At 41.7% G+C, this 24,650-nt stretch overlaps 1 protein-coding gene across 1 annotated transcript in view; it reads left to right on the top strand.

The window, feature by feature from the left end:
- Positions 1 to 24,650, top strand: part of Mettl8 (methyltransferase like 8) — a 105,163-nt gene that overhangs the window by 74,104 nt on the left and 6,409 nt on the right. Inside the window, exons 3-7 of the mRNA XM_031370575.1 lie at positions 713 to 804; positions 12,766 to 13,106; positions 14,659 to 14,708; positions 18,923 to 18,986; positions 21,773 to 21,912. Coding sequence (XP_031226435.1) covers positions 713 to 804; positions 12,766 to 13,106; positions 14,659 to 14,708; positions 18,923 to 18,986; positions 21,773 to 21,912 — 687 coding nt within the window. The remainder of the gene's footprint in view (positions 1 to 712; positions 805 to 12,765; positions 13,107 to 14,658; positions 14,709 to 18,922; positions 18,987 to 21,772; positions 21,913 to 24,650) is intronic.

The raw sequence follows: 24,650 nt of genomic DNA, 5'->3' as shown, positions 1-24,650 counted from the left end.
AAAAAAAAAAAAAAAAAAAAAAAAAAAAAAAAAAAAAAAAGAGTGTGGTGCTACATGACTAACCTCAGAGCTGGGAGTGTATAGAGAGTGGCTAGCTGGACAGACACTCTAGCCAAATTGGTGAATGCCAGGCTCAGTGAGATGCCTCACCTCAAAAAATAACGTATAGAATGACTGAAGGAGAGACCTGATACTGATCTCCACACGTCCACATAAGAAAGCATACATATGCATACGCGTGCGGACATACATGTTTGTGCATGCACACATTTCTGGCAGAGTATCAAATGTGTGTCGTAACAGGAACATCCAATCCTCTTAAGGACTGCCCTATTCTGACATTAACAAAACTTCAGATAACAGATAACTGTCAGCAGAAGGCAGTGCGTTTATCCTTAGAGCACGCACCACATCAGCCCTCAAGCAGTCCTGCACTGGAATGTTCTGAGGATAGGAGTAAAGCAGCCATTTCCCAAAAGTGGCTGGCTGGTCTCACAGCCAGATTTAAACAGAAAACCTGTAGGAGTGGCAGGGCAGCACTTAGCACCAGGAACAGAAAATGAGCCCCACACAAATGAGTTCCTTTGACATGGAGTCAGTTTATATCCCATATGTCGGCCTTAATCTAGAGTGTAAGATGGAGGCCCCAGCCACATGGGCTCTGCCTTCCCCACTTGTCAAATGTCTTTTGCTAATTTTTTTTTCTTAATAGGGATCACATGCAGTGGTCTAAAGAAGAGGAAGACGCAGCTAGAAAAAAAGTAGAGGAAAACTCAGCCACACGAGTCGCTCCAGAAGAGCAAGGTAAGGCTGGCATTGTGTCCCAGCATTTGAAAGCTCTTAGCTTCCACCCCAGCCAGTCAACCCATTGGCTACCTTTGGTGGGATTCCCAGTTCTTCCCTCGTAGTAGAACCAAAATTAATGAAATAAATTATGTATTCACCCTGTAATTGGTCTTTTGGTAGTCATATTGCTTTTTCTGGAAGACATACATATGGGTGGCATTTTAAGCAAGATATGAAAATATAACTTTAAAATTTCCCTCTAGCTATGCCACTTTCAATGTGCCATTGTGTATTTCACTTGCTAGAAACTTCTAACAAATTCATAAACTTCGAGTTGAAACAAAAAGTCATATCAAAATATTGTTGGCCTTTTAGGATAAGGGAGTGTGTGTGTTCGTGAGTTCATGTGTTTGTGTGTATGTGTGCTAGTGCTCACGCATGCGTGCTCATGCATATGTGTATATGTGCACATATGAGCATTTCAGGGCACTTGTGTACCTGACTGGGAGTCAGAGGTCAATTTCAAGTGTCTTCCTCTTTCACTGTCCACCTTAGTTTTTTTGAGACCAGGTCTGCCCTGGAACCTGGAGCTCACTGTTTCAGCTAGACTGGCTGGACAGTGAGCTCTGTCTCTGCCCCACCCCAACTCCCAGATCTGAAGTCACAGAAGCATGTCGCCAGACCAGGAATCCTAGCTCACATCTTCCTGCCTTCACAGCAGGCTCTTTCCCCACTGAGCCTCCTCCCCAGACCAGGATAAGGTTTTAGTAGGGATCAAAAGCAGTTTTCTTGGGAGGCTTTGTGTTTAGAGTTTATTTCAGGGACTCAGCTTGACAACTTCATAAATAACTCTTGAAGTTCGTCTTGGGCTATTATTAAACTACTAGAAATTGACAAGTGTTGAGAAGGATGCAGAGAAGCAGGAGCCCCTGTGCACATTTGGTGTGAGTGGTGCAGCCACTATGGAAACCATTGGGCAGGCTCCCTAAAAATTAAAAATGGAGGGCCTGGAGAGATGGCTCAGTAGTTAAGAGCAATTACTACTGTACTGGCTACTCTTGCAGATGACCTGGTTCGGTTCCTAGCATCCACATGGCAGCTAACAACTGCCTGTAGTTCCTGTACTGGGGGTCCAGTACCTTCTTCTAACCTCCGTGGACAACAGGTGTGCATGAAGAACACTTACATCTACTCAGGCAAGCACTCATACAAATAAAATAAATCTTATAAAAATTTTTAAGGGGGCTGGAGAGATGGCTCAGTGGTTAAGAGCACTGACTGCTCTTCCAAAGGTCCTGAGTTCAAATCCCAGCAACCACATGGTGACTCACAACCATCTGTAATGAGATCTGATGCCCTCTTCTGGAGTGTCTGAAGACAGCTACAATGTACTTATATATAATAAATAAATAAATCTTATAATAAAAAAAATTTAAAAATGGCGCTTCCTATAATACATCAGTTCACTTTAAAGATAGATCCCAAAAGAAGATTCAAAGCACATTCTCAAGGTGATAATATGCATTCCGTGTTCATAGCAGCAGTCTCCATGATAGGCAAAAGACAAAGGTAATCAAACCACAAGTGTTAGAAAACAAGCAATGAACTAATGTCCTGTTCATAAGTGAATGAAAAGACATGCAAATTCAGTCTTAGGAAAGGACAGGTCAGCGCTAATGCCTGAGGAATAGTGTAGCAATGTCCAGAGTTCCGAGGACGTGGCATGAGCAGCTATTTCCCAGGGCCTGTAGCCACCGTAGATAAATGATAGTGAAATATGCTGCATGATGGCGATGGCCGAGGGCTGGTTAGGTGGAGAGCTGGAGTCACGTAATGGGGCTAGAGTTAGAATCTGGGAAGATTCCAGAGGTCTGCTTCACAATATCATGAACAAACCTAACGCCATGGGACCATGCACTTAAGAATGACTAAGATGCTCCATCCTATGTGCTTTTACCACAATTTAAAAAAATATCACACTGAAAAAAAAATGTTTAGAAGAAAGTAGCCAGTGTTCTTCACAGCGAGTGACTCCTAGTCACTTTGCCTAACAGCTGTACTCTCTGTATACCATTTTCTACCTTATTTTTCTTAAAATGACCTTTTCTTTAGAACATCTCCTGCGCTCTCTCCTTTTCTTGTTTCTGAGGGTATGTTCATGTGTATACATGAGTGTGCATATGCATGTGGAGACCAGAGGTCAACCTGGAGTGTTATTCCTTAGTTACTAGTCATCTTTTCTGGGGAGGGGGTCAGGCAGGGTTTTTCACTGGCCTAGGCCCCATCAAGGAGCCACCTACCCTGCCTCCTCACTGCTGGGATTGTAAGTCTGTACTACCATGCCGGCTTTGTTGTTGGCTTTTCTCTGTTCATATTTAATGTGGATTCTGCAGATCAATTCTGGTCCTTGCCCTTGAGAAACAAGCACACTTCGCTGCTGAGCCATCTCTAGATCTGTCATCACCACCTAGTACTGAGCTGCGTGCATTTTAACATGAGTAGTACTGGGTAAGAAACTCCTTATATGGCAAGCACCTTACCAACTGTACTAACTCACTATGCAGCACTGGCTGGCCTAAACTCAAAACATAAACCAATGAATCCTCAAGATTGCCGTCACCCTCCTGCCTCTGCCTTCTGGGTGCTGGGATGGTTACATTTATTTCTTTATCAAAATATTTATTAGAACCAAGCATGGGGATATACATCTGTAATCTGAGCACTTGGGAGACCTAGATAGGTGGATTGCTTTGAGTTTAAGGAAAGCCTGAGCTACATAACAAACTTGGTGCCTGCCTGAGCTCTCTGGTAAGATCCCATAAGTCAAAAATAAATAATTTGTTGAAGTACTAAATATATACAGAAATGTATATAATTCACAAGAGTTCTCATATAGTTTCCTGGATTACCACATCCGTGCAAGAAGCACCGACGTGGCGAATCAGAAAGTTGCCAATAGCATAGCAACTTTCTTGTACTATTAATTAACTCCCATCCCCCACACCTCTCAACGAGCAGTTCCTATCTTGGTTTTTATCACCACCACTTTGTTTGGGTGCTACTCATTCTGATCATTCCTGTAGCAGTATCCATGTTTCAGAACAGACTGGAGTCAGCAGACTGTGATGTGTGTTTGAGGTTTTTTTTTAAGTGGGAGTATTTTGGTGTGTGTGCGTGCATGTGTGTGTGTGTGTGTGTGTGTGTGTGTGTGTGTGTGTGTGTTCTCAGGGTGAATGTAGATCTGAAGTTGAACTTCTCTTGCTGAAGTTGCTAGATTATGACTAGTCCAGCTAGCAAGTTTGCCTCTGGGCTCTCCATTCTCTGCCTCTCTGGTGCTGGGATGACAGCCAGCTGCCACACCTCTTCTGTGGATTCAGAGGAGTTGAACTCTTGCTCAGCCAGCACCTTATCCACTGAGCCATCTCCCTAGCCCCTAGCCTGCAACATGTTTTATTAATAAAGTTTTATTAGGACACAGACATGCTCACTTGTTGACATACTCTCTGTGGTTACTTTTGAGCTATTTGGTTCAAAGGAGACTGTAAATGTCTAAATACCTGGGCAGTGGTGGCACAATCCTTTAATCCCAGTGCTCGGGAGGCAGAAGCAGGTGGATCTCTGAGTTTGAAGCCAGCCTGGTTTATAGCGTGAGTTCCAGGACAGCCAGAGTTGCACAGAGAAATCATGTCTTCAAAAACAAATAAAATAAAATAAAACAAAACAAACAAATCAAAAGCCTAAATACCTGTCAGGCAGTATATAGGAAGATTCTGTCAAAGCTAGAGTTCTAGAGTTAAATTGACCAGCTATCCAGAAACTCCCCAGGGAAAAATGTTTGCACTCCTCCCTGTAAGGCACGTAGGGAAGATCAGGAGAAGCACAGTTGAAATGGTGTTAGTCTATAGTTGCTGAAATGTGAAGTAAAGGTATCTGGGGAGGCGGAGAGAATGAGACAGCCCTCAGTCTAGCTGGCAAAGGAACCAGTGCAACCAGTCCTGCTTTCTGGAGTCATAGTAGCCTATTGATTCCTCTGGCATTGTTTGTTATTCCTCAGTGATAGTCCTTCACCCTCAGTGTCAGTATATCCTTGGGTGGACAGGAAAGACGAGCCCCTGACCCCATTGGAATTATCCCATTTTTATGAGCTCTAGCTGGGCAGACCTGGAGTGGAATACAGCCAGGGAGTGTTGGGGTTGAACTCGAGGGTGCTTGCCAGGGCCAGTGCTGCCTTTAGTCGGCCAGTGTCACATTCCCTCACAGGGACTTTGTCACTGCTCCTGAGGAAGTCTAACTCCACTTCTTTGCCAGCAGCTGTGCGGACATACTTTCCACATTACTCAAGCTAATTTACTCTGCTAGTGGCCACCTGAATACAGCAGAGCCTCCAGCCTGAACGAAATTCAGCATTATCAGTTGTTTTAATTTACTTCCAGGAAATGAAAACTCATTCATAGTATTATCTGCACGTTATCCTAATAATATGAAAAGGCAGGGATTTTCTAAACTTCCTGTTGAATATTTGTGTTGAAAACTTAAATAGAGCAGGGCTGAAAATGTTAAAGATCTCTGTGCATGGCCGCCCACTTTGTCCTATTTGTGTTAACAATGAACTTGAGCGCAGCTAATGAGGAGGTTATTTTAGAGCCTCAGAAACCGCAGTAAAGGAAAACGACGGTTCCCACAGAACCATAGTGGGACCAAAATAGAAATGTGGTGGCTGGCCTTGCTATAGAAGAGGAAAGGCAGGAGCAAGAGGGCCACGGGTACCACTTTGAGGTGCATTGCTTCACTATTACTATGACAGCCTTTTAAAAGTATTTCTCTGGCTACTGTGAAGATAAAGAACTAAAGATCCCGTTTCAGAATGACTCAAAGAAATAGCGAGTTGTTCTGGGTCACCTGTGCATCCCGCCACTCAGTGCACCTGGTGCCATCTTGTCAGGGGACCACTGCAGGGAGACTTGAGTTATGCAGAAGCTATCTTATAAGTAAAGGGAGGTAGTGCAGAGAGTGCTAAGACTCCCAGGGTGGTAGCAAGGAAGGAAACTGTGGTCTAAGGAACATCAGTGAGTGACAGGATGCCTCAGGGACAGCCACGCAGCAGAGCTTCGCTGGGATCGCAGACCCCACTCAAGTCTTGGGTGAGGCTTCTAGTTCACTGTGTTATCCCTCTGATGGGTCAGTATGGGTCAAGGTAAATAGATGGTTCTGCTCTGCTCCCAGACTTAGTAAGAAAGAACTCTACAGAAGCTTTGACCTCGACACCATCTTTCCTTATCTAAGAGAGTCCCTGAGTATTTGAAAGAGCCAATGCTCTGGCATCACAAAGAAGCCCTTCTGCAGAGCACTGCAGAGCAGGCACACTGTTATTGATCCTATCTTCTTTATTAATGCCCCTGGGAGGAAACACTGCTTATTCTTCCAGGCTAGCCAACCCTGTCACATTTCTTCTGGTCCCTGTATGTCACTCTCCCGTCTCCCATTTTTCACCTATTGTCAGAGCTGTTGGTGAAAACAGAAGTTAGAGAACACATTGACAATCTGAAAATAAGATCCTCTACATGACAGATAAATGGCCTTTCGCTGTTGAATGGCCCGGGCTCGTTTGTATAATGAGAATGTATAGTGCCCAGGCTCCAGTTAGCAATATTTCTTTCAATTAGATTGCCCAGATTAATGATTTTTAATTCCATGTTTTCTTTACCTAATTACTTTTCAATTTTATTACAGCTCATATTTCTTTTAAAACCAGGTTAACCCAGAAAAATAAAAAAGATATAATCAGTGTTTCTTGAGTAAACATGATTATATTTTATAATTTCCTTAAAGAGATCTCCAGTGTGCTATATGTCAGCTGGTTGCATAGCAAATGTAATGGGTTTTTAAAACTTAATAACAATAGAAGCTGCTGCATCTACTTTAAAATATCTTTGTAAATAAAGTCCTGCCTAGGGTAAGTTATCTACATTAGGCAGATAATGAAAGAATGCATACTTTGTGTTGTGAATACCTTACCACTGAAGAATGTTCTATATGAAGGGGAAAGAAAAACAGAATAGTTAAACACCCTGTGCTGATAAATATAGCTGCCTCTAAGATGACTCTGGCTGCTAAAAGTTTCATGCAGTGCTCTTAGAATTACACTTTTAATTTTATAATTTTAAGAGTTTTCTTTTATTAGACAGTGAACTTCCTTTAGTGACATGTGGAAATTTCCAACTTTGAAAGTTCAGGTATTTGCGTAATTGATGTGCAAAAATAACTTTAAATTACTTTTTGTTACATAGCAACTTAGAATAAATTTTCATAATTCATATTAATCATATCGTATATGCCAGATACCTAAATGGCCTGATTTGGTTTTCAGTTATGATGTTCCGGGCGATTCCGATGATTTGTGAGCTTTTGAGCATGTAAGTGTGGTCAGTGTGCTGTGCTTCTGTTCTGCTCAGCAGTCTAGGACATAATAAATGAAGAACTAAGATCTTCCCTCCCTGAGTGAGGCTGAAACCGACTGCCATGTCCCTTTCATTGTCATTAGCATAGACCAGTTTCCTCTGGACAGCTAGCAACCGAGGACCACAAAAGAAAAAGTGTTCCTCCAAGGAAAATTCGTCATTCAGACGCCTGTTAAAGTCACAGCAGCCCAGCTTTCCCCACACTATGTAGACTCTTCGTGGTTCCTGGCCTGAAGCTGTGGCAGTTAGCAGCAAAGGGAGCCTGAAGTCTTTGTCATGGTCAGAGTGGCACCTGTTGTTCCCCATCCTTAGAGGCATACTTTCAGTTCCAGAAATTCGCTCCTGCACTGGAGGTGTTTACTGTCTCAGGTCCATAAATATGATGAAGTCAATTGTGATTCTGTAAGATCATGGAAGCATTTGCACACCATCAGGAACAATGGAGTTGCCAGCATAGATGGAAGACACTGTTGGCTAGGTGCAGTTGAAAATGCTAACACCTTCCAGGCTCAGGTGCTGACCCTGCCTCGTGTCTACCCCATAAACCAACCTGAACTCTTAGAACATTTTATGGTTCTGTTGCTAATCATGAGTTCATCCCGTAGTCTCATATAGCTTGCATTGTATCTAATGGAAAGAACTTGGTTTAATTGATTCTGCACTTCTCATCTCTCTTTAGGAAGACTAACTCCAGCCAGCATTATTTTTACTCTTATACTGATTAAAACTTAAACCGAGGTTTTGGTTTCAGCTTGGTGCTTTGTAGTTGAGAGGAAAATAAGAATCAGAAGAACAGATTACCTTTAGGAGTACTTTTGAGGGAGCACATGTTAACTTTGTGTGAAGGAGATGGTATTGTGTGATGGCCAAGAACCAAGGGCTCTGGGGTTTGACAGACATAATCTAGGTCCTGATGCTGCCTGCCCTTTCTGGCTATGTGACCTTGGGGAAAAAACCTTAAGTCCTTTGACATTGAATTTCTCATATGACACGTCACAATGGAACCCATTATTTTATGCTGTTAGTTAATGGGGAGAATAGGTCAGTGTGGTGGGGAGTATCTGTGTCTCTGGGAGTGACAGTTCTCAGGCACATCGACTTCTTTATAGTATGGTGCTTCTAAGCCAGGCAGCCTGCCCGGTGTGTCACTCAGTACATAAATTAGATCACTAAGAACAAGCTTCCAGAAATCTCTGTCAGCTATCTTAGTGCCAATGGGCTTTGGCTAGCTCACCTGATGAGGAACTTCTGGCCTTGAAACATCCTGTTCCCAAAGAGAAACAAGATTAGGACAAGGCAGAATTCAGCTAGGCCAATAAGCAGCAGACAAGGTAACTAGGAAAAAAAAAGTCTTAAGAAAAGCATTTGACGTACAGCCTGAAACTGTATGTCACTGTTGGGATATTTGTTTATTTATTTCTTTGATTGATTTTTGGCTCTTTTTGGAACAACATCTTACTATGTAGCTCTGGCTAGCCTGGAACTCACAGTGGTGTGTGTGTGCCTGCGTCTGCCTCAGGCCCTCCTTCTGTCTCTTTGAGTCCAGGGATTAAAGGGGTACACCACTATGCCTAGTTAGGGTTGGATTTAAGTGGCCAATGTGTTTCACATTTGAATGTGTTAATTTGAATTAGAGTAACATCATTACAGATTAATAACTGGTAAAGCTTATTTTCCATAAATTCATATATACATAGACGTATACATGGGGGGTGTTAAACAGGCTGTACAAGGTATGCTTATTCTCATTAAAGAAAGTTGGGTAAGGTGAATGGATAATATATACAAGGTACTGTGAGGGTGTAGGTATGTGGATATGTTACATACATGTAAGTGTCCAAGTGCATACATCCATATGTGGGCATGTAGAAGCTACAGCAGATTGGATTCTTCCTCTAACACTTAGCCTTATTGTCAATAAACAGAACCTTGCTGTTTCCTGTTTGGTTGGTTGTGGTTTTGTGGGTATGCTGCTTTGCTAGCAGGTGAACTCTTGGGATCTGCCTGTCCACCCCCAGTGCAGAGGTTGCAGAACTGCACAGCCAGTGTAGAGTTTTTCCTGTGGAACTTGAACTCAGATACTCATGTTTGCAGAGCAAGTGCTGTTACCCACTGAGCCATCTCCCAGTCCCCAGTTATTATACTTTAATCTTTGCCAACAGTGTTGCAAAGGATAGAGCTATCTAATAATCATATATTACACTGTTCCAAACTTGTATCCACTATGAATGAATATAAAACAAATGTCAGAGTTGCCCCTCCCCCATATCTTAGCTATCACATGAGCATTTTCTTCTTGTTATCCTGTGTGTTTCAGGTGCTGACCCACAGTTTGCTTCTCATTTCTAGGCTGAGCCTTCGAGTTATCACCACTTCTTTCCTATAATAAATAGAAGTGCTTGTACATATTTTTGTCACATTACTCTCCCAGATTTCCTACTCCATCCTAGTTAATTCTTAAGGGAATACACCTTGAGATTAGCCAAGGTGACGCATTAGATTCCAGCTAATGGTGATTCTTCTCCAATTCACTTCACAAGTACCTTTGTACTAGAAAACCAAGTACTAGAGATCTGACTAAATGTGTGTCTTGTTAGCTTTAAAGGTAGGTCTTTGGGCTGCTTATTCTTAGGAACAAAGTCATTATCTGCATAGAGTGAGTTACAAAGAGACTTTTTAAGACAAAAGAGGACAAGAACTGGTAAGAAATCTCTTGGGAAATCTGTCTATTTTCTCCAGAGTCTAATTTTCAGACTGTTGTTTTGTTGTCTTGCACAGCACACAGGTGCACGTTGATTGTTAAAACGAACACTGAATATTTTCAAGACAAACATTGCACTTTTGGATTAACCATAAATAGGCTTCCTTTGGGTAGTAAAGATGAGAAGATGGCTTAGACTTAACATCACATAATTCCTTATAGTTGTAGGACCCCACAGTCACTTCTCAGACTTAGATGCAAGTGGAAGAGCTGCTTTCCTTGGGCTGCTGCAGTGAACTCGGAAAACCTGTGTACAGATGAGGGTCTGTGGGGCAAGGCTGTCAGGATGGAAATAAAGGGAAACTGAAGTTTCCCTGGTGACTGGCTACAGGCAGCTACATGTTCATAGGTGGAGCCTCTTTGAAACTATGAAGGGAGTCCCTTATTTCTATTCATGGCTTAGCATAATTTGGGAATTGATGCTAAATTCACATGGATCAAAACTAAACAAAAATTCTCCTTCAAACCACAGGTTTTGAAATTTTGCTTGTTTGTTTTTGTTGTTATTTATTTGTTTGCTTGAGGCAGTGTCCCAATTTGTATCCAGGCTGGCCTCGAACTCATGACAATTGTGTGCCTCAAGTTCCCTAGTGCTGGGATTACAGGCTTGAGCCACCATGCCTGGTGCTGTTTTATACCTATACTGGTAAGTATGTGCACACATGTACCTGTATGTTTGTGTGCACATGCATTTTTTTCTTCTTCCTCCTTCCTCCCAGTGAATGGCATAGTATGCATACTGCCCTATGCCTTATTTTTCTCCAACACTAAGCCTTGAAAAGTATTACATACCCATTAGGAAGCTTTTGTAGACTTTGAAAGCACTTTTAAAATGTCATGAGCCTGTCTATTAGGGTAAGGGTAATCCTTAATCCATGGATTAAGCTTAAGGATTAACCTTGTTACACATAGTTGGAGTCAAGAAACGGTTGTTGAATGAAAGACAGAGTGAGCAAATTATTTTATTTAATTAAGTGGCTCATTCAGTCATTTGGTGTTTGTTTGAGCTTGTGAGCCTTCTTCCCCGTCACAGTGCTAATCTTAAAGGTATGTGCTATCATGGTTTATCTGAGGTAAGAGGTTTGCTATACAGTCCAGGCTGGCTTCAAATTCTCTATGTGTTTCAGGCTATCTCCAACTCATGATCCTCCTGCCTCAGCCTACCAAGTGTTGGAATTACAGGCCTGTGTTACTATGCTTGGCCTGAATCATTTTGTTAATGCAAGGTAGAGATGGGGAGAGCAGGAGGCTAAGAAAGGCTGAAGTTATAAGAACAAAGACCTAACTGTGGCCCTTAACCCTAGAATGACATCACTCACTAAGGCCTGTCTGTTTAAGAAAGCCATCAGTAATTCTCCTGAAGACTCCTATTGGGAGAACAGGAGAAAGAGATCTCTCTGGATTTGGGACTGTAGTAGGGGATGAAGTTATGGAGTGGCCTCTACAAGCAGCTTCAGCTCCTTTCTTCAAATGTAAAACCAGGAACTCAGTCAGAGTAAACAGTCTCATTGAACCCCCTTGCTCTAAAGTCATGAAATTTATAATTCCCACCTTCTTTTCTGATTGACAGTAAGCACATTTGTTATATTTAAAATGCATTTGTAGAGACAGACTGGGGTGGGGTACTTTCTGTAAGAAAAATTTAAAAAACCACACAAATACTTGATTAAAAATATGTTTGCTAGGCCAAGTATAATGTTAACACATACATGCCTTTAGTCTTAGCACTTAAGAGGCAGAAGAAAGCAGATCTCCATGAGTTTGAGACTAGCTTGGTCTACAGAGCAAGTTCCAGACCAGCCAAAGCTGCATGGTGAAATCCTATCTTTAAAAAATAAATTCAAATAAAATTATATATACATATAATTTTACATATATATATAATTCAAAACTAGGCTGTAGAAAATAATTTTCAGTTATTCTATTCCTCACAAAATGGATGGCCAGCTATTGACAGACAAGCAGATTTTTAAGAGTGGGTCTAAATATCTTGCATATTAATCTTTTGAAGAAGATTAGATGAACTTTTATATTTTAGCCTTATATCAGATAAGTGAAATTATTATAATAATATTAAAGTTATTAAGTTGGAAATACAGTTATTGATAAATATATATGTCTTAGTTAGTGTTCTATTGCTGTGAAGAGACGCCATGACCAGAGCAACTCTTAATAAAGGAAGACATTTAGTTGGTGCTGACTTACAGTTCAGAAGTTTAGTCCATTATCATCATGGTGGGAAGGATGGCAGCATGCAGGCAGACATGGTGCTGGAGAAGGAGCTGAGAGTTCTACATTTGAATTGGCAGGCTGCAGGAAGAGAGAGTGATACTGGGCCTTCCTTGAGCATCTGAAACCTCAGAGCTCACCCCCTTCCTCCAATAAGGCCACACCTCCTAATTCTTTCAAATGATGCTACTCTCTATGAGCCTTGGGGGCCATTTTCATTCAAACTACTACAGTAGTATATTTACAGTAATTTTACTGATATATATTATTTTATTTTATTTTTGTTTTTTAAAGACAGGGTTTCTCTGTATAGCCCCGGTAGTCCTGAAACTTACTTTATTTACAACCTTATTTACAAGGTTGGTTTTGAACTCAGAGAAACTCTGCCTCTGCCTCTCAAATACTGGGATTAAAGGTGTGCACCACAGCACTTGGCTTAAATATTTAATTATTAAAGGTATTTAGTTTTCAAACTAGCAGTCAATAGTAAATAGAACTCATAGTAAAATGATTTTTTTTCCTTTGTTTTAGTTAAGTTTGAGAGTGATGCTAACAAATACTGGGACACATTTTACCAGACCCATAAGAATAAGTTTTTCAAGAATCGTAATTGGCTGTTGAGGGAATTTCCTGAAATTCTTCCTGTTAATCAAAACACTGAAGAGAAAGTGGAAGAATCGTCGTGGGATCAAGTGAGAAACAGCATCTCAAGAGCACAAGGAGCAGAAACCCATTGTCAAGAGAGTTTTGTCTCCTCAGAACCTGGGAGCAGAGGAAGGTCTGCTTCTAACCCCGACTTGGAAGAAGACAGCAAAGGACCTGGGAAGACAGAGCCATTTCCTGGTAGCAGTGCCACTTTTCGAATACTAGAGGTACAGTGCCCGAGCAACAAGACAGGAAGTAAGAGAGTATGAAAGTGTACAACCCACCCTATTTTATGGATGGTCCAGGCTGTCCAGGTGGAAAGATCAGATCTAATTAAATGCTTAGTGTGCTTATGTGCATAAGCAATACTTCAGGGACTCATATCTTTAATCAGTCAAGTTTTAACTTTGTGGCTTTAATTTCATCTGTGTTACTTTTTTTCTCTTTTAATTTGTTGTAATTTCTAACTTGGAGGCAGTGTTTAAGTCCTGATAAACTTCTGGTCCAAATTTTTACTCTCTGTTTTTACCCTGCTTGGGGTGCAATAAAAATAAGCAAGGAGTTTAGTTTGCTGCAGTCTAGTGCAAACAGTAGTTTTCCATTTCTGAACCTAAACCCCATCTTTCTGATCCAGAGAATTTTCGAATGAGGACGTAAGAGAAATACGGTTATCCACAATCCCACAGACAAGCTGTTTAACCACCTTTCCTGCTTTTGTTTAGGCTGTGCATGAGCCTTGAGACTTTGTGCTGTTCTGTTTAACATCACATCATAGGCAGTTTTCCACCTTTAATTGTCCTCCGTAAACACCTTTGTGGCTACACAGTATTTTGTGAATGGGATATTCTAATTTTACTTACCTGCTGTCACGGCAGTGCATTTAATTGTTTTCTCAGCAGATGTCTTTGGTTTAGACTTTACCTGCATTTCCTTTCCCCATCTTAGGTCAGATTGACTAGTTTACAATATTTGGAATTTTTTCGAGGTCTTAAAACAGAGTCCATTTTAAGCTATACATTAACACCAGGTGTGGTGACATGTGCACACAGGAGACAGAAACAAGAGTGTCAGACATATTCAAGGCCAACTCACTCGCTCTCCCTCTCTCTCTCTCTCTCTCTCGCTCTCTCTCTCTCTCTCTCTCTCTCTCTCTCTCTCTCTCTCTCTCACACACACACACACACACACACACACACACACACTGGGGTTTGAACAGAGGCCCTTTCACATGATTGACAAAAGAGTTCTACAGTCCAGCCCATGTTGAGACGGGGTCTCTCTAAGTTGCCCCGGGGTGCTCAGACTCACTGTGTAGCCCAGTCTTTTTGCCTCAGCCTCCTGAGCTCTGAAATTGCAGGCCTGGATGTCCAGGCCCCTCTTACCCTGGTTTAGTTTACACGTTGCCCACCGTTCAGATTGCCTCACAGCTCTTCAAACACTGAGAAGCCACACATTCTTCATTTGTGTCCTGTCCATTCCTTCCCTTTGCTGTCTGTTAGGAGTCCTGCCCTTTACTACAGCTGCTGCAAGTGCTTCCTTGCCACCATGGTGTCCAAATGCACTGTCCACTTATTGATTGAGTTGGGAGGGGCTTTGGTGGGTGCAGACTGTGAATATCCCAAACTTTGATTGTCACTCCTATGCTTTGTTTCATCTGGCCTTTGAGCTTCACAAGTTCTGCCACCCCCAGAAATCCAGTAATCATGTATTTCTTAAATAGAAAATCCAATATTGCAAGTGAAATGCAATGCGTTCACATTTGTTTATTCTCAATTTTAGGTTGGCTGTGGTGCTGGAAATAGCGTGTTTCCAATTCTGAACACCTTGCAGTGAGTTTTAAGTGTTTTCCCCTACAAGATCTTACATATTTATGGGAAGTTGGAAAATTCTGGAAATACCTTGTCATGCGTATGCCAAGAGAGCTCTGATTTCCCATATAAACCATGACTAAATCAAGTTTGAAAAGACACGTTCTGAGTGACTAACATCACATGAACCGGGGAGCATTCCATAGCCATGGGTCTGAGGTAGATTTTAAACTTGTGTTTATATAGAAGGCAGAAGGGGAAAGAGTGAGAGATTTCCATCCTCCCGCCAAGCTGTGCCTTAGCTTAGCGTCAGACATGGCGTGCTCCTCCTGGAGACCAGATGGCACCTCACAGAGAGATGAGCATGAAGAACACACCTCACTCCTCGTCTATGATATCAACTCGCTGGGGCAACACCAGCGACACTTGCTTTGCATGCCACATCATTGTGCCGAGACTCAGAGTCTTTGGAGCGGGAGCACTGACCTCAAGCCTCGGGGACGTAGAAATAGATGAGGACAACACAGATGTCCTTCTTACCTGCCCTTCAGGTCACCAGCCTCATCGCGCTGGTTTAGTGCTTCTGTGATGAGGTAGTGCCTTACAAAACTCTATGCCGTTTACCTCCTCTGATCTCTCCAGTGCCTGCCTACCTTCCTACCTTCCTTCCCTCCTTCCTTCCTTTCTTCCTTCCTTCTTTTACTTCTTTCCTTCCTTCTTTCCTTCCTTCCTTCCTTCCTTCTTTCCTTCCTTCTAGTTTACACAAGAGCTTTCATGACATTTCCCCCTCTAAAATCAACATAAGCCTATTTCAGAGGCCTTCTATCAGGAGGAGGTGAGGGATTCCCCCATCATCTAGCGTAGCTACTGTATAATTCCTATTCTGCATGTATATCTTTTAACTTAACAATTTGATCTCTTAAACTTTCAGTTGCAAAAATGTAAAAGCATTTGGAAAAGCAAAGCGGCGCGTGAGTGTCCATAACCCACCACCTTGACTCAGCAATCATTAGCACAGTGCCAGACACCATGCCTCTGCCAGATTCAGGATGTTCTCTGCTCCTTCCTGCACCTAACAGGACAGTGCCTCCCTAACGCTATCTCCTGGGCGTTACTGTGGCCAGCCATGGGAGGTGCTGTCAAATGGGAATGCTCTTATTCTTTTTGTATTTATTATCTTGTCTCCCTTTTCCAGCTCCTAAGATGACGTTTTCTATTTTCCTGTATCACATGACCAGACCCTTCACCCCAGTGATACTGGATCTTCACACACACACACACACACACACACACACACACACACACACACTGGTTGAGTGGTTGTGTTACTTTATGAGAGTGATCTCAAGGTATTACTAAGCATGTTGTTTTTAAATTTCTTAATTCTCTATTTTATATATTCCAGGTAACATAACAGTATGATATAGCAAGAGCTTAATCAATATTGATTTTTAATCTCTAATTCCATCCTAGTTAGTTGTACTTTGACCTGTGTTCCGCCCCTTCCTTGGCCCCTCCTCCTTTTTCCTTTTTCTCCTACTCACCCTTTTCATCACACAAGGTCTTGTTCTATACATCAGGGTGGCCTCAAACAAGATTCTCCTGTCCTCTTCTCCCATTCCTGGGACCACAGGTGTGCCTAGTAACATGGGAACATTCATTCATCTTTAAAAGCCAAATAGTGATCAGCCTTCCAAAGGGAGACCTGAGCTTTCCCGCCCCCAGGGTTAATATGTTACATTTTCAGAATGTTGTACCATAATTAGACCATTGGAATTGAGAGGTCAGATCATTCTCCAAGGGTCATCTCATTCCTAAGCCTCCACCAAGATAGTTCTGCTGGTGTGGTGGAAGTGACTTGGACACCCTGTCATTGGGAGAAGAGCCAAGGCAGTCAGGTGACTTCACAGAAAGACTCGGGAAAGTCATTAGATGGTCACAAGGCCTCAGCTTGGGCTGCTGGTGCAGTCAGAATTCCATCTCTGAGGTCAGGCTGTCACCTTGATAGTACACATGGCACATGCTTTCCTTTAGCCATTAGACTATTCTGGATCCGGTAGACATTCTGTAACTACTTAAAAGTAGATGGCAGATATATCATATGTGTTAGACGGACCAGAGTGCAGAGACATCTGAATTGTGAAGACATTTTTAAAAGGTCATCCTAGTTTTAAGTTCCTGGGAAGCAGAAGCAATTTTTCAATAATAATAACAATAATAATAATAATAATAGTAGTAGTAGTAGTAGTAGTAGTAGTAGTAGTAGCAGCAGCAACAGCAGCTGTAGTAATGGTTGACAGTGTTGAGTGCTTGTTCTTCTGAATCTTTCTACAAGCCACACTATCTGGATCCATTCAGCCCTTACAGCTACCTTAAAACATCACACTCATCGCTGTTTACAGATAAAGAAACAGATACAACCCTCCAGACACTCAATAATGGTGGAGCCAAGGGTTAGGATTGGGCCTGAGGGATGGAAGGCCTAACTTCCAACACACATGCACCTGAGTGCATTTTTCTAAGCACATTTCATAAGCACTCAGTAACATGGATTTCATGGAAGATTACGAGGTATATGCTAGCATGAAGTACTAAGATACTGGGATTTTTCCCTCCCTCCCTCCCTCCCTCCCTCCCTCCCTCCCTCCCTCCCTCTCTTCCTTCCTCTTTTTTTGCAACAGAAGATTACTCTGTAGCCCAGACTGGCCTTGAATGTTGAATCTTCTTGCCTCTGCCTCCCAAGTGCTGGGAGTAGAGTCAGGAGCCACCATGCCCAGCAAAGTAACCTTTTTAGACAAGATAAACAAGCAACAAAGCAAACCAAGCACCCCGATTTCGCACCGGCTGACTTCACTACCACGTCCTATTTATTATACCAATACTAGTTAGGATAGATCGTAAGTTGACTGCAAATCCTGGTGCCACAGATGAGGTTAATCATGTGTGAGTCACGGTATTTATCAACAGATAGCCTCTAAGAGTGTAATTGAAGTCCATATTTTTGCTTGTATTCTTTATTTACTTAGAAGTCCACCTTCCCTGAAATGCCTCTTGAATCAAATTAAGAGGCTTAGTTTGTGCTTCAGACCTTTCTTTACATCTGTCAGCTGCCAGTTTGGACTCTTTAGATCAATGTGATTCTTGCTCTTGGCACTTGATTCCCACCCTTAAACCCTTATGCCATGCTGGCTCTCAGCAATGCCAACCTGTCCATGCAAAACTTTCAGGCAGCCACTTTGGGCTGCTGATCCTCTCACCCCTTTAAAAGTTGTAAGAAACCAGCCATGTCCCAAATTATAAAATCCACACAAGCCAGGCCCACATGTGTGCCTAGAGTTTCTGGGTAATGGCATCCACCTGTTTAGCAATTCAGAATTTTTCTAAGCAGCATGATACAAAGATTGTTTGATGCCAGCATAAAGAGCATGATCTCCAAGGGCACTGGCCCACAGAATTCGTAGTAGCTGTCTGTCCATAAACAATGCAGAGTCCTGCCATCATTCTTTAATTTCAAATAAAGGCCAAATAGAATATGTTTAAGTTGAGAGTCAAGATTTTTAAATAGGTAAATGTTCTTCTGTAAAATAAATAAGTAAATAAATAAAGGAATGTTTATTAGCATACTGTAAATAAAGAAACTGATTTTCAAAGATGTTAAGTCAAATTCATAAAGAAGTGGCCAATCCAGGATTCCTGTATAGGTTCATTTGGCTCCTAAACTTACAATCTCAGTATTTGATTAGGTAGCTTCATATTCTCATGCTTAGTATATATATTAGGTTTGATAAATGCTTGATAATAACTTGAAAAGATAACAAATAATTTGTGTATTAGAGTTTAATTCTCTTTCAAAAATTGCATTTATTACCAGTATACAATTATATGTGATTCTGCCCTGTCAGGCTTGTGAGTGTCTGTCTGGAAAGGGTCAAGATCTAAACAAGTTGTAAATGAAGGGAGAATGAAGGACGCAGGGTTCTGAGGGGCTTGGAGAAGGCAGAAGTGGGCAGCTGCAGGCCATGCGGATGAGGGGAGAAACAGGACCAACATAGGAGGGTGCGCTTAGAAATTTCCACCTGAGAATATGATAAGAAATAAGGCAGCGGCTCCTTCAGCCCAGGACAGGAGTGTCAAAGTTACCCTGTAGTGATAAGTGCTTGTCACGCTTGCAGCTCCTTTTTCTCTAGCTTGAACATATCTGACTCTGGATTTGAATGTCTTTTCTATTTGCATAGGAACATTCCAGGATCCTTTCTTTATTGTTGCGACTTTGCCTCTGAAGCTGTGGAGCTTGTAAAGGTATGCTTTAATACAGCCTTTAAAGAGAGGCATGGGCTGAAGAGATGACTGTCCAAACAGTGCTTGTCATGCAAGCAGGAAGACCTGAGGTCAGATCCCTGGCACGTGTTAAAAAGCTTGCTTGGCAGTGTGTACCTGTAATCCCAGCACTGCTGAGCCAGAGACGGGGAGATCCTGGGGCTTATTGGCCAACCAATCTTACTGGCTAACCAGTGAGCTCCAAGTTTAATCTTCTTCAAAATCCAAGGTTGAGAGCAATTGAAAAGGATAACCAGTATTGATGGATGACCTGCACACTTGCACACACATACACACACACACACACACACACACACATGCACACTCACAGACACATCTACAAACACTCAAACCCAAGTATAGACAAACATGTATACAGACACATAAGTTAAAAATAGAGGAGCTGAATGTAGTAGCACATACTTTTAATCCCAGCACTTGGAAGACAGAGGCAGGCAGATCTCTGTGAGTTTAAAGTCACCCTAGTCCACAAAGTGAATTCCAAGATAGTCAGAACTACAAAACAAAACAAAAAAACAAAACAAAACAAAAGAGAAGCTTTAAATTTTTTAATTTGAGAGGCCTGGAGAGATTGGCTTAGCACTGGTTGCTAAGGACCAATCCAAAGGACCAGGATTCAACTCCCACATGGGGACTCACAACCATCTTTTACTTCAGTTCCAAGTCCAAGGGATCTAACTCCAGCTCCCACATGGGGCTGCTCACAGCCATCTGTAACTCCAGCCTCAAAGGATCCACTGTCCTTTTCTGGCTTCTGAAGGTACCAGGCACAGACATGCATGGAAGTAAAACACCTAAACACATAAAATTAAATAAATATTTTTAAAAAGTCTAATCTGCTTTTGAAGTGATTGATTCTTCTGAAATGTTTCTGCGTCTAGTTCATCTGTGACGATTTTTGGCTGAGCTTTTGCAATTTCTAGAAGTTCTTTCAACTGATGCTGAAGTATATTACCCATATAGGATGCCTGTCTTTACCCTAAAACAGTAGAAGTTGTTTTGAATTTAAAAGAAATGTCATGGCTGGATAGATGGCTCAGTGGTTAGGAGCATATACTCCTGTTGCAGAAGATCTGTGTTCGGGTCTCAGCACACATTTGAGGTGGCTCATAACCACCTATAACTCTAACTCCTGGAATCCAACACCTTCTCACCTCATGCATAAACCCTCACACACAGATATAAATAATTTTAAATAATTTTTTAAATTTCAGACTATATATATATATTCATGAATGCAGTTCAAAATATACCAGTAATATTAGTCAAGATTTTAACAGCTACCTATCCCAAGCCGAATTTTTTAACTAATCATGCAAGAAGCCATCTCCCATGCCTGTCTTTCACACTTTCCATGAAATCTGGCACACAGTAGGCACTTATTAAATTGAAATGTTTGAGATAAGATAAGAGGCTGTGAGGAAAGCCGAGGGGCCTAGGCTTCCCACACAGGTCCACGGATGCTAGCTAGACTTCATTAGAATGAAGAGGCAACTGCAGCAAACGGGGATAGGAAAGAAATTCTATTAACAAAGAACGTAAAGAGATAGCTCAGACAGTAAAGTGCTGGCCTGCCCAGCCTGAGGACCCAATTCAGTCCCCCAGAACCTGGAAGAGAAAGATGGAAAAGGAGGTGTGTGCTTATAATCCCAGCACTATACTGTCAGAAAGATGGATCCCTGGAGCTCATGGTCAGCCAGCCTAGCCTATTAGACAAGTCCCAGACCAGAAAGACCCTGTCTCCAAACTAAGATGGATTAAACTTGAGGAAAGACAGCTGAGGTTGTTCTGTGGCTTCCATATGCATGCAACTACTAGCACACACATGTGCTCACACACACACACACACACACACACACACACACGTTTCCCAGGATGACACGGTACTAGTGATGGGTTGACATCTTTCCTTCTGCTGCTGAGGCTGCAGACAAGTCATGTGTAGTGTGCTTTACCCTCATGCTGTCTACAAATAGCCTTACTGACCTGCTTCACGCACTGCTCTGTTCAAGTGGACAAGACAGTGGATTTAGTGGTGTTGAATGACCATCACTGTCACCTTCACCACTATGTAGTAGGAGATGTTTTGTGCTTTAGAAAGGATACACGGAAGAAGCAGAGGAGCGGGACACGTGAGGACTGTCCTGGTACCTCACGAGAACACAGGACTGCCCTCCGGCAGCACTGCCAGCCCTGCCAGAACCTACAGCACTCCACTTCCAATCTGAAGGGGGATTCTGAGGAGCATCTGCTAGCTAGTCCAAGTGCTTTAGACTCAGTTATTATTTTTTATTTTTAGGGCAGTTTGAAATAAGTCAACAGAGCACTGAGCTAGAAAAGAAGCTCATTCAAGTTCACAGAGGAACAATGCTTAGGAGAATTTTAATTTTGTATTGTACTTATTTCTTTATAAAATATATGTATGTGTACATTTATTTTACATTTAATTATATAAATATTACATTATTTGGCATGGGACTATGCATGCCAGCCAGGGGCTCATGTGTCAACAAGAGAAAAATTTGGAGGAACCATTTTTCTTCTTCTACCATGTGGGTCCCAAGAGTAAGCACCTTTTCCAACCAAGCCATCCCACTGACCCAAGAAAGGGTTTTTTTTTTAAATTTTCTTTCACAAAAAGAAAGAAAGAAAGAGAGAGAGAGAGAGAGGGAGGGAGGGAGGGAGGAAAAAAACCCTTCTGGAAGTCTGCTAACTCCTGCTTTTCCTTCCTCCGTCTGTCCTGACAGTCACATGAGTCCTACAGCGAGGCCTACTGTTCTGCCTTTATTCATGACGTGTGTGACGACGGCTTAGCCTACCCTTTCCCAGATGGGATCCTGGATGTCGTTCTCCTTGTCTTTGTGCTCTCTTCTATTCACCCTGACAGGTAAATGAAGACGAAAGGGCAAAGCTAACGTTTAAGCTCCTTTATCAGTCCTGGTTTTTAGAACAATCAAAGCAAAAATGACAATCCCTGAATTTATTATTTAGCGAACTCCGTTATGTTTAACATGCAGCCTCTTAAATGCAGTTTCTCCTTTCTTCACACTTTAAGAAAGAAACTGGTCAAATGCTTCATTAGCGAGCTTTCTGTCACTGTCAGGATGAAGTGAGCACATTCTGGCAAGACACATACCTATTAAAAGTGACAGCACTTCAAGGAAATTACAGATGCAGAACAGCCTAATAGACTCCCAGGAGGGAGATTGTACTCAGTGATCAGAAACAAACATCTTTGATTTAGCATCTTCTTGAGTGTTTGGGGAGAAGTGGGCTACAGTCTGTGTGGCTCACTCGGGTCCAGTGAGAAGCCTGCACAGAAACCATGACTGTAGTGATTTCACAGGTTGTCATTGGACCTTTAGGATCCAAGGTGGGTCGAGAGCCATGATTTATTTTATTGGTGTGTGTGTGTGTGTGTGTGTGAGTCTTTGTATGTGTATATGTATGAGAGTATGTGTTTGTGTGTATGAGTATGTCTGTATGTTTGTGTGTCCTGCTGGGCATTAACTTTAAGATTCTGTGCCTGTTGGGCACATGTTCTTCTACTGAGTGTCCCTACCCTCCAAAATATGACTTACATTTTTATGTTTACATGATACTGATTTTTATTTTTGATTTATTTATTTATTTATTTTTGAGAAAGAGTCTCACTGTGTAGCCTATGCTAACTTTGAACTCTATACAGCTCAGGCTGACCTCAAACCCCAAGTGACCCTCCTTGCCTTAACCTCCCCACTGCTGAAATTACAGGCATATACCACCATGCCCACCCAACAGGACTTGTGATTTTATAAGATTTCACAGCCCCCGGAAGAGGGTACCGATCTGTGTAAGATTCCTTTTACTTGATAGTGGGATCCCTTCCCAGAGAAACATGAGTCCTACGTGTTAAGTTGCTAAGACATTTGCTGGCTTTTTTAGTTCCCATCCAAAGTTGAACACTTTTCTACTTAAGGAGGTAAAATTTGATTCCCAAATTAATCCAAAAAAGTTATATTTATACCTCATGCATAGATTAGGTTCCATCAAACCACTCTCCCCTCTGTTTCCACAATGGATTTCTTTTCTGATAATATGTTCATCTGTTGGCGCTGCTGCAGAATAGTCAAAATGTCACTTCTGTGTTTTGCTTCCTTCTGTGAATAGTTAAAAGATTAGTGTAGGTAGTAAAGAGCAAGCATTCCTATTTGGTACTTAAAGCAGAAAATGTCTAGATTCTAAATAAGATTGCAAAAAGACTAATTGAGATTGGCTCAAATAATGTAATTTATTGTAATTTGAATTGAATATTAATAAGGGGATACAGATATCTTAGGATGCTTGCTCATATTATGCAGTATTCACTCTTGTTTATTACAAAATAAATTCAAATGTATCATGTCAATACAACTTTTTTACCTATATGAAAATGAACAGGTCAATGAACTGGGAGTGGCATTGCACACTTGTGGTCCAGCTACTTGAGTGGTTAAGGCAAAAGGATCAGTCAACCTGTGGTGTTTGAAACCAATCTGGGCAACACAATGAAACCCCACCTTGAGTCATTTTAACTAAATAAAAGTGAAGCAAATGAATAGAAGAGAGACAATAAACATAAAGAATGGTTTAGCAGTGTCTTTAGGATCATTTAGGACTATAATTGTGAATGTGCATCCAAGAACATTCCAGAAAAGTAGCTCACTATCATGAGAAACAAAGAAATGGCAGTAATTCACCTAGAACCTGAGTCTGGGGGTAGCAGCTTAAGTGGAAATGTTTCACAGGAGATTATAGGAGACTGTTAACCGTCTTTTTAATTATTGACATAAAAGAAAGTATAAGATAGATACTGTGGGCTGTCAACAAATAAATAGTGGAGAATTTTTATTCTCTGTGTTCTGTTTTTATCTTTTGTCCCTTCCTCTTACTCTGTCCAGGGGCAGGTAAGGACAGTAATCAGCTGAAGTGCACAAAGTAAAGAAAGGGCCGGGCATCCCAGAACTTTGATGAGACAGGTGAATCTCTGTGATTTGCAAACCTGTTGTGATAAATATTATTTTGGGTTTCTACCCCACCTTAATTTAGTTCCCAAATAAAAGACACAAAACCTTTCCATTTATAATAAGCCGTAAAGCATTAGAGCTGGGCAGATATCAGCCCTCCATGCTATTCTGTCTACTCCCCTGTCAGTAACCCTGAGATATCATTTGCCATGTCCTCCTACTCCAGCTGGCCAGCCCTCATGGCCAAGCATTTAACAATTCATTCCACCTACACCATAGCACCTTCTTCTTCTCCTGCCTCTCTCTCCTTTCTCCCTCCTCATGGCCTCTGCCTCAGACCCCAAGCCTGGGAACTGAAGCCCTGTCTACTTTCTCTTCTATCCAGCTACAGGCTGTTGGCATCTTTATTAACCAATCAAGGATGACTTAGGTGGCAACATTTATACAGCAAAAGCTGGTATACATGAGGATCTGCTCATCTGGAGCAACCAGATTTGGGAGTACAGAATTTAGCATTTGAATCTAAATAGTATCAGACTAACCCACTACACAGGCCAGCCAAGAATAAAGAGACCTTGTCTCAAAGAAGAAGAAGAAGAAGAAGAAGAAGAAGAAGAAGAAGAAGAAGAAGAAGAAGAAG

The sequence above is a fragment of the Mastomys coucha genome, unplaced genomic scaffold (assembly GCF_008632895.1).
Source record: "Mastomys coucha isolate ucsf_1 unplaced genomic scaffold, UCSF_Mcou_1 pScaffold15, whole genome shotgun sequence".
Taxonomy (NCBI): domain Eukaryota; kingdom Metazoa; phylum Chordata; class Mammalia; order Rodentia; family Muridae; genus Mastomys; species Mastomys coucha.
The sequence above is the reverse complement of the archived record's forward strand: the minus strand, read 5'-3'. Positions and strand labels throughout refer to the sequence as shown.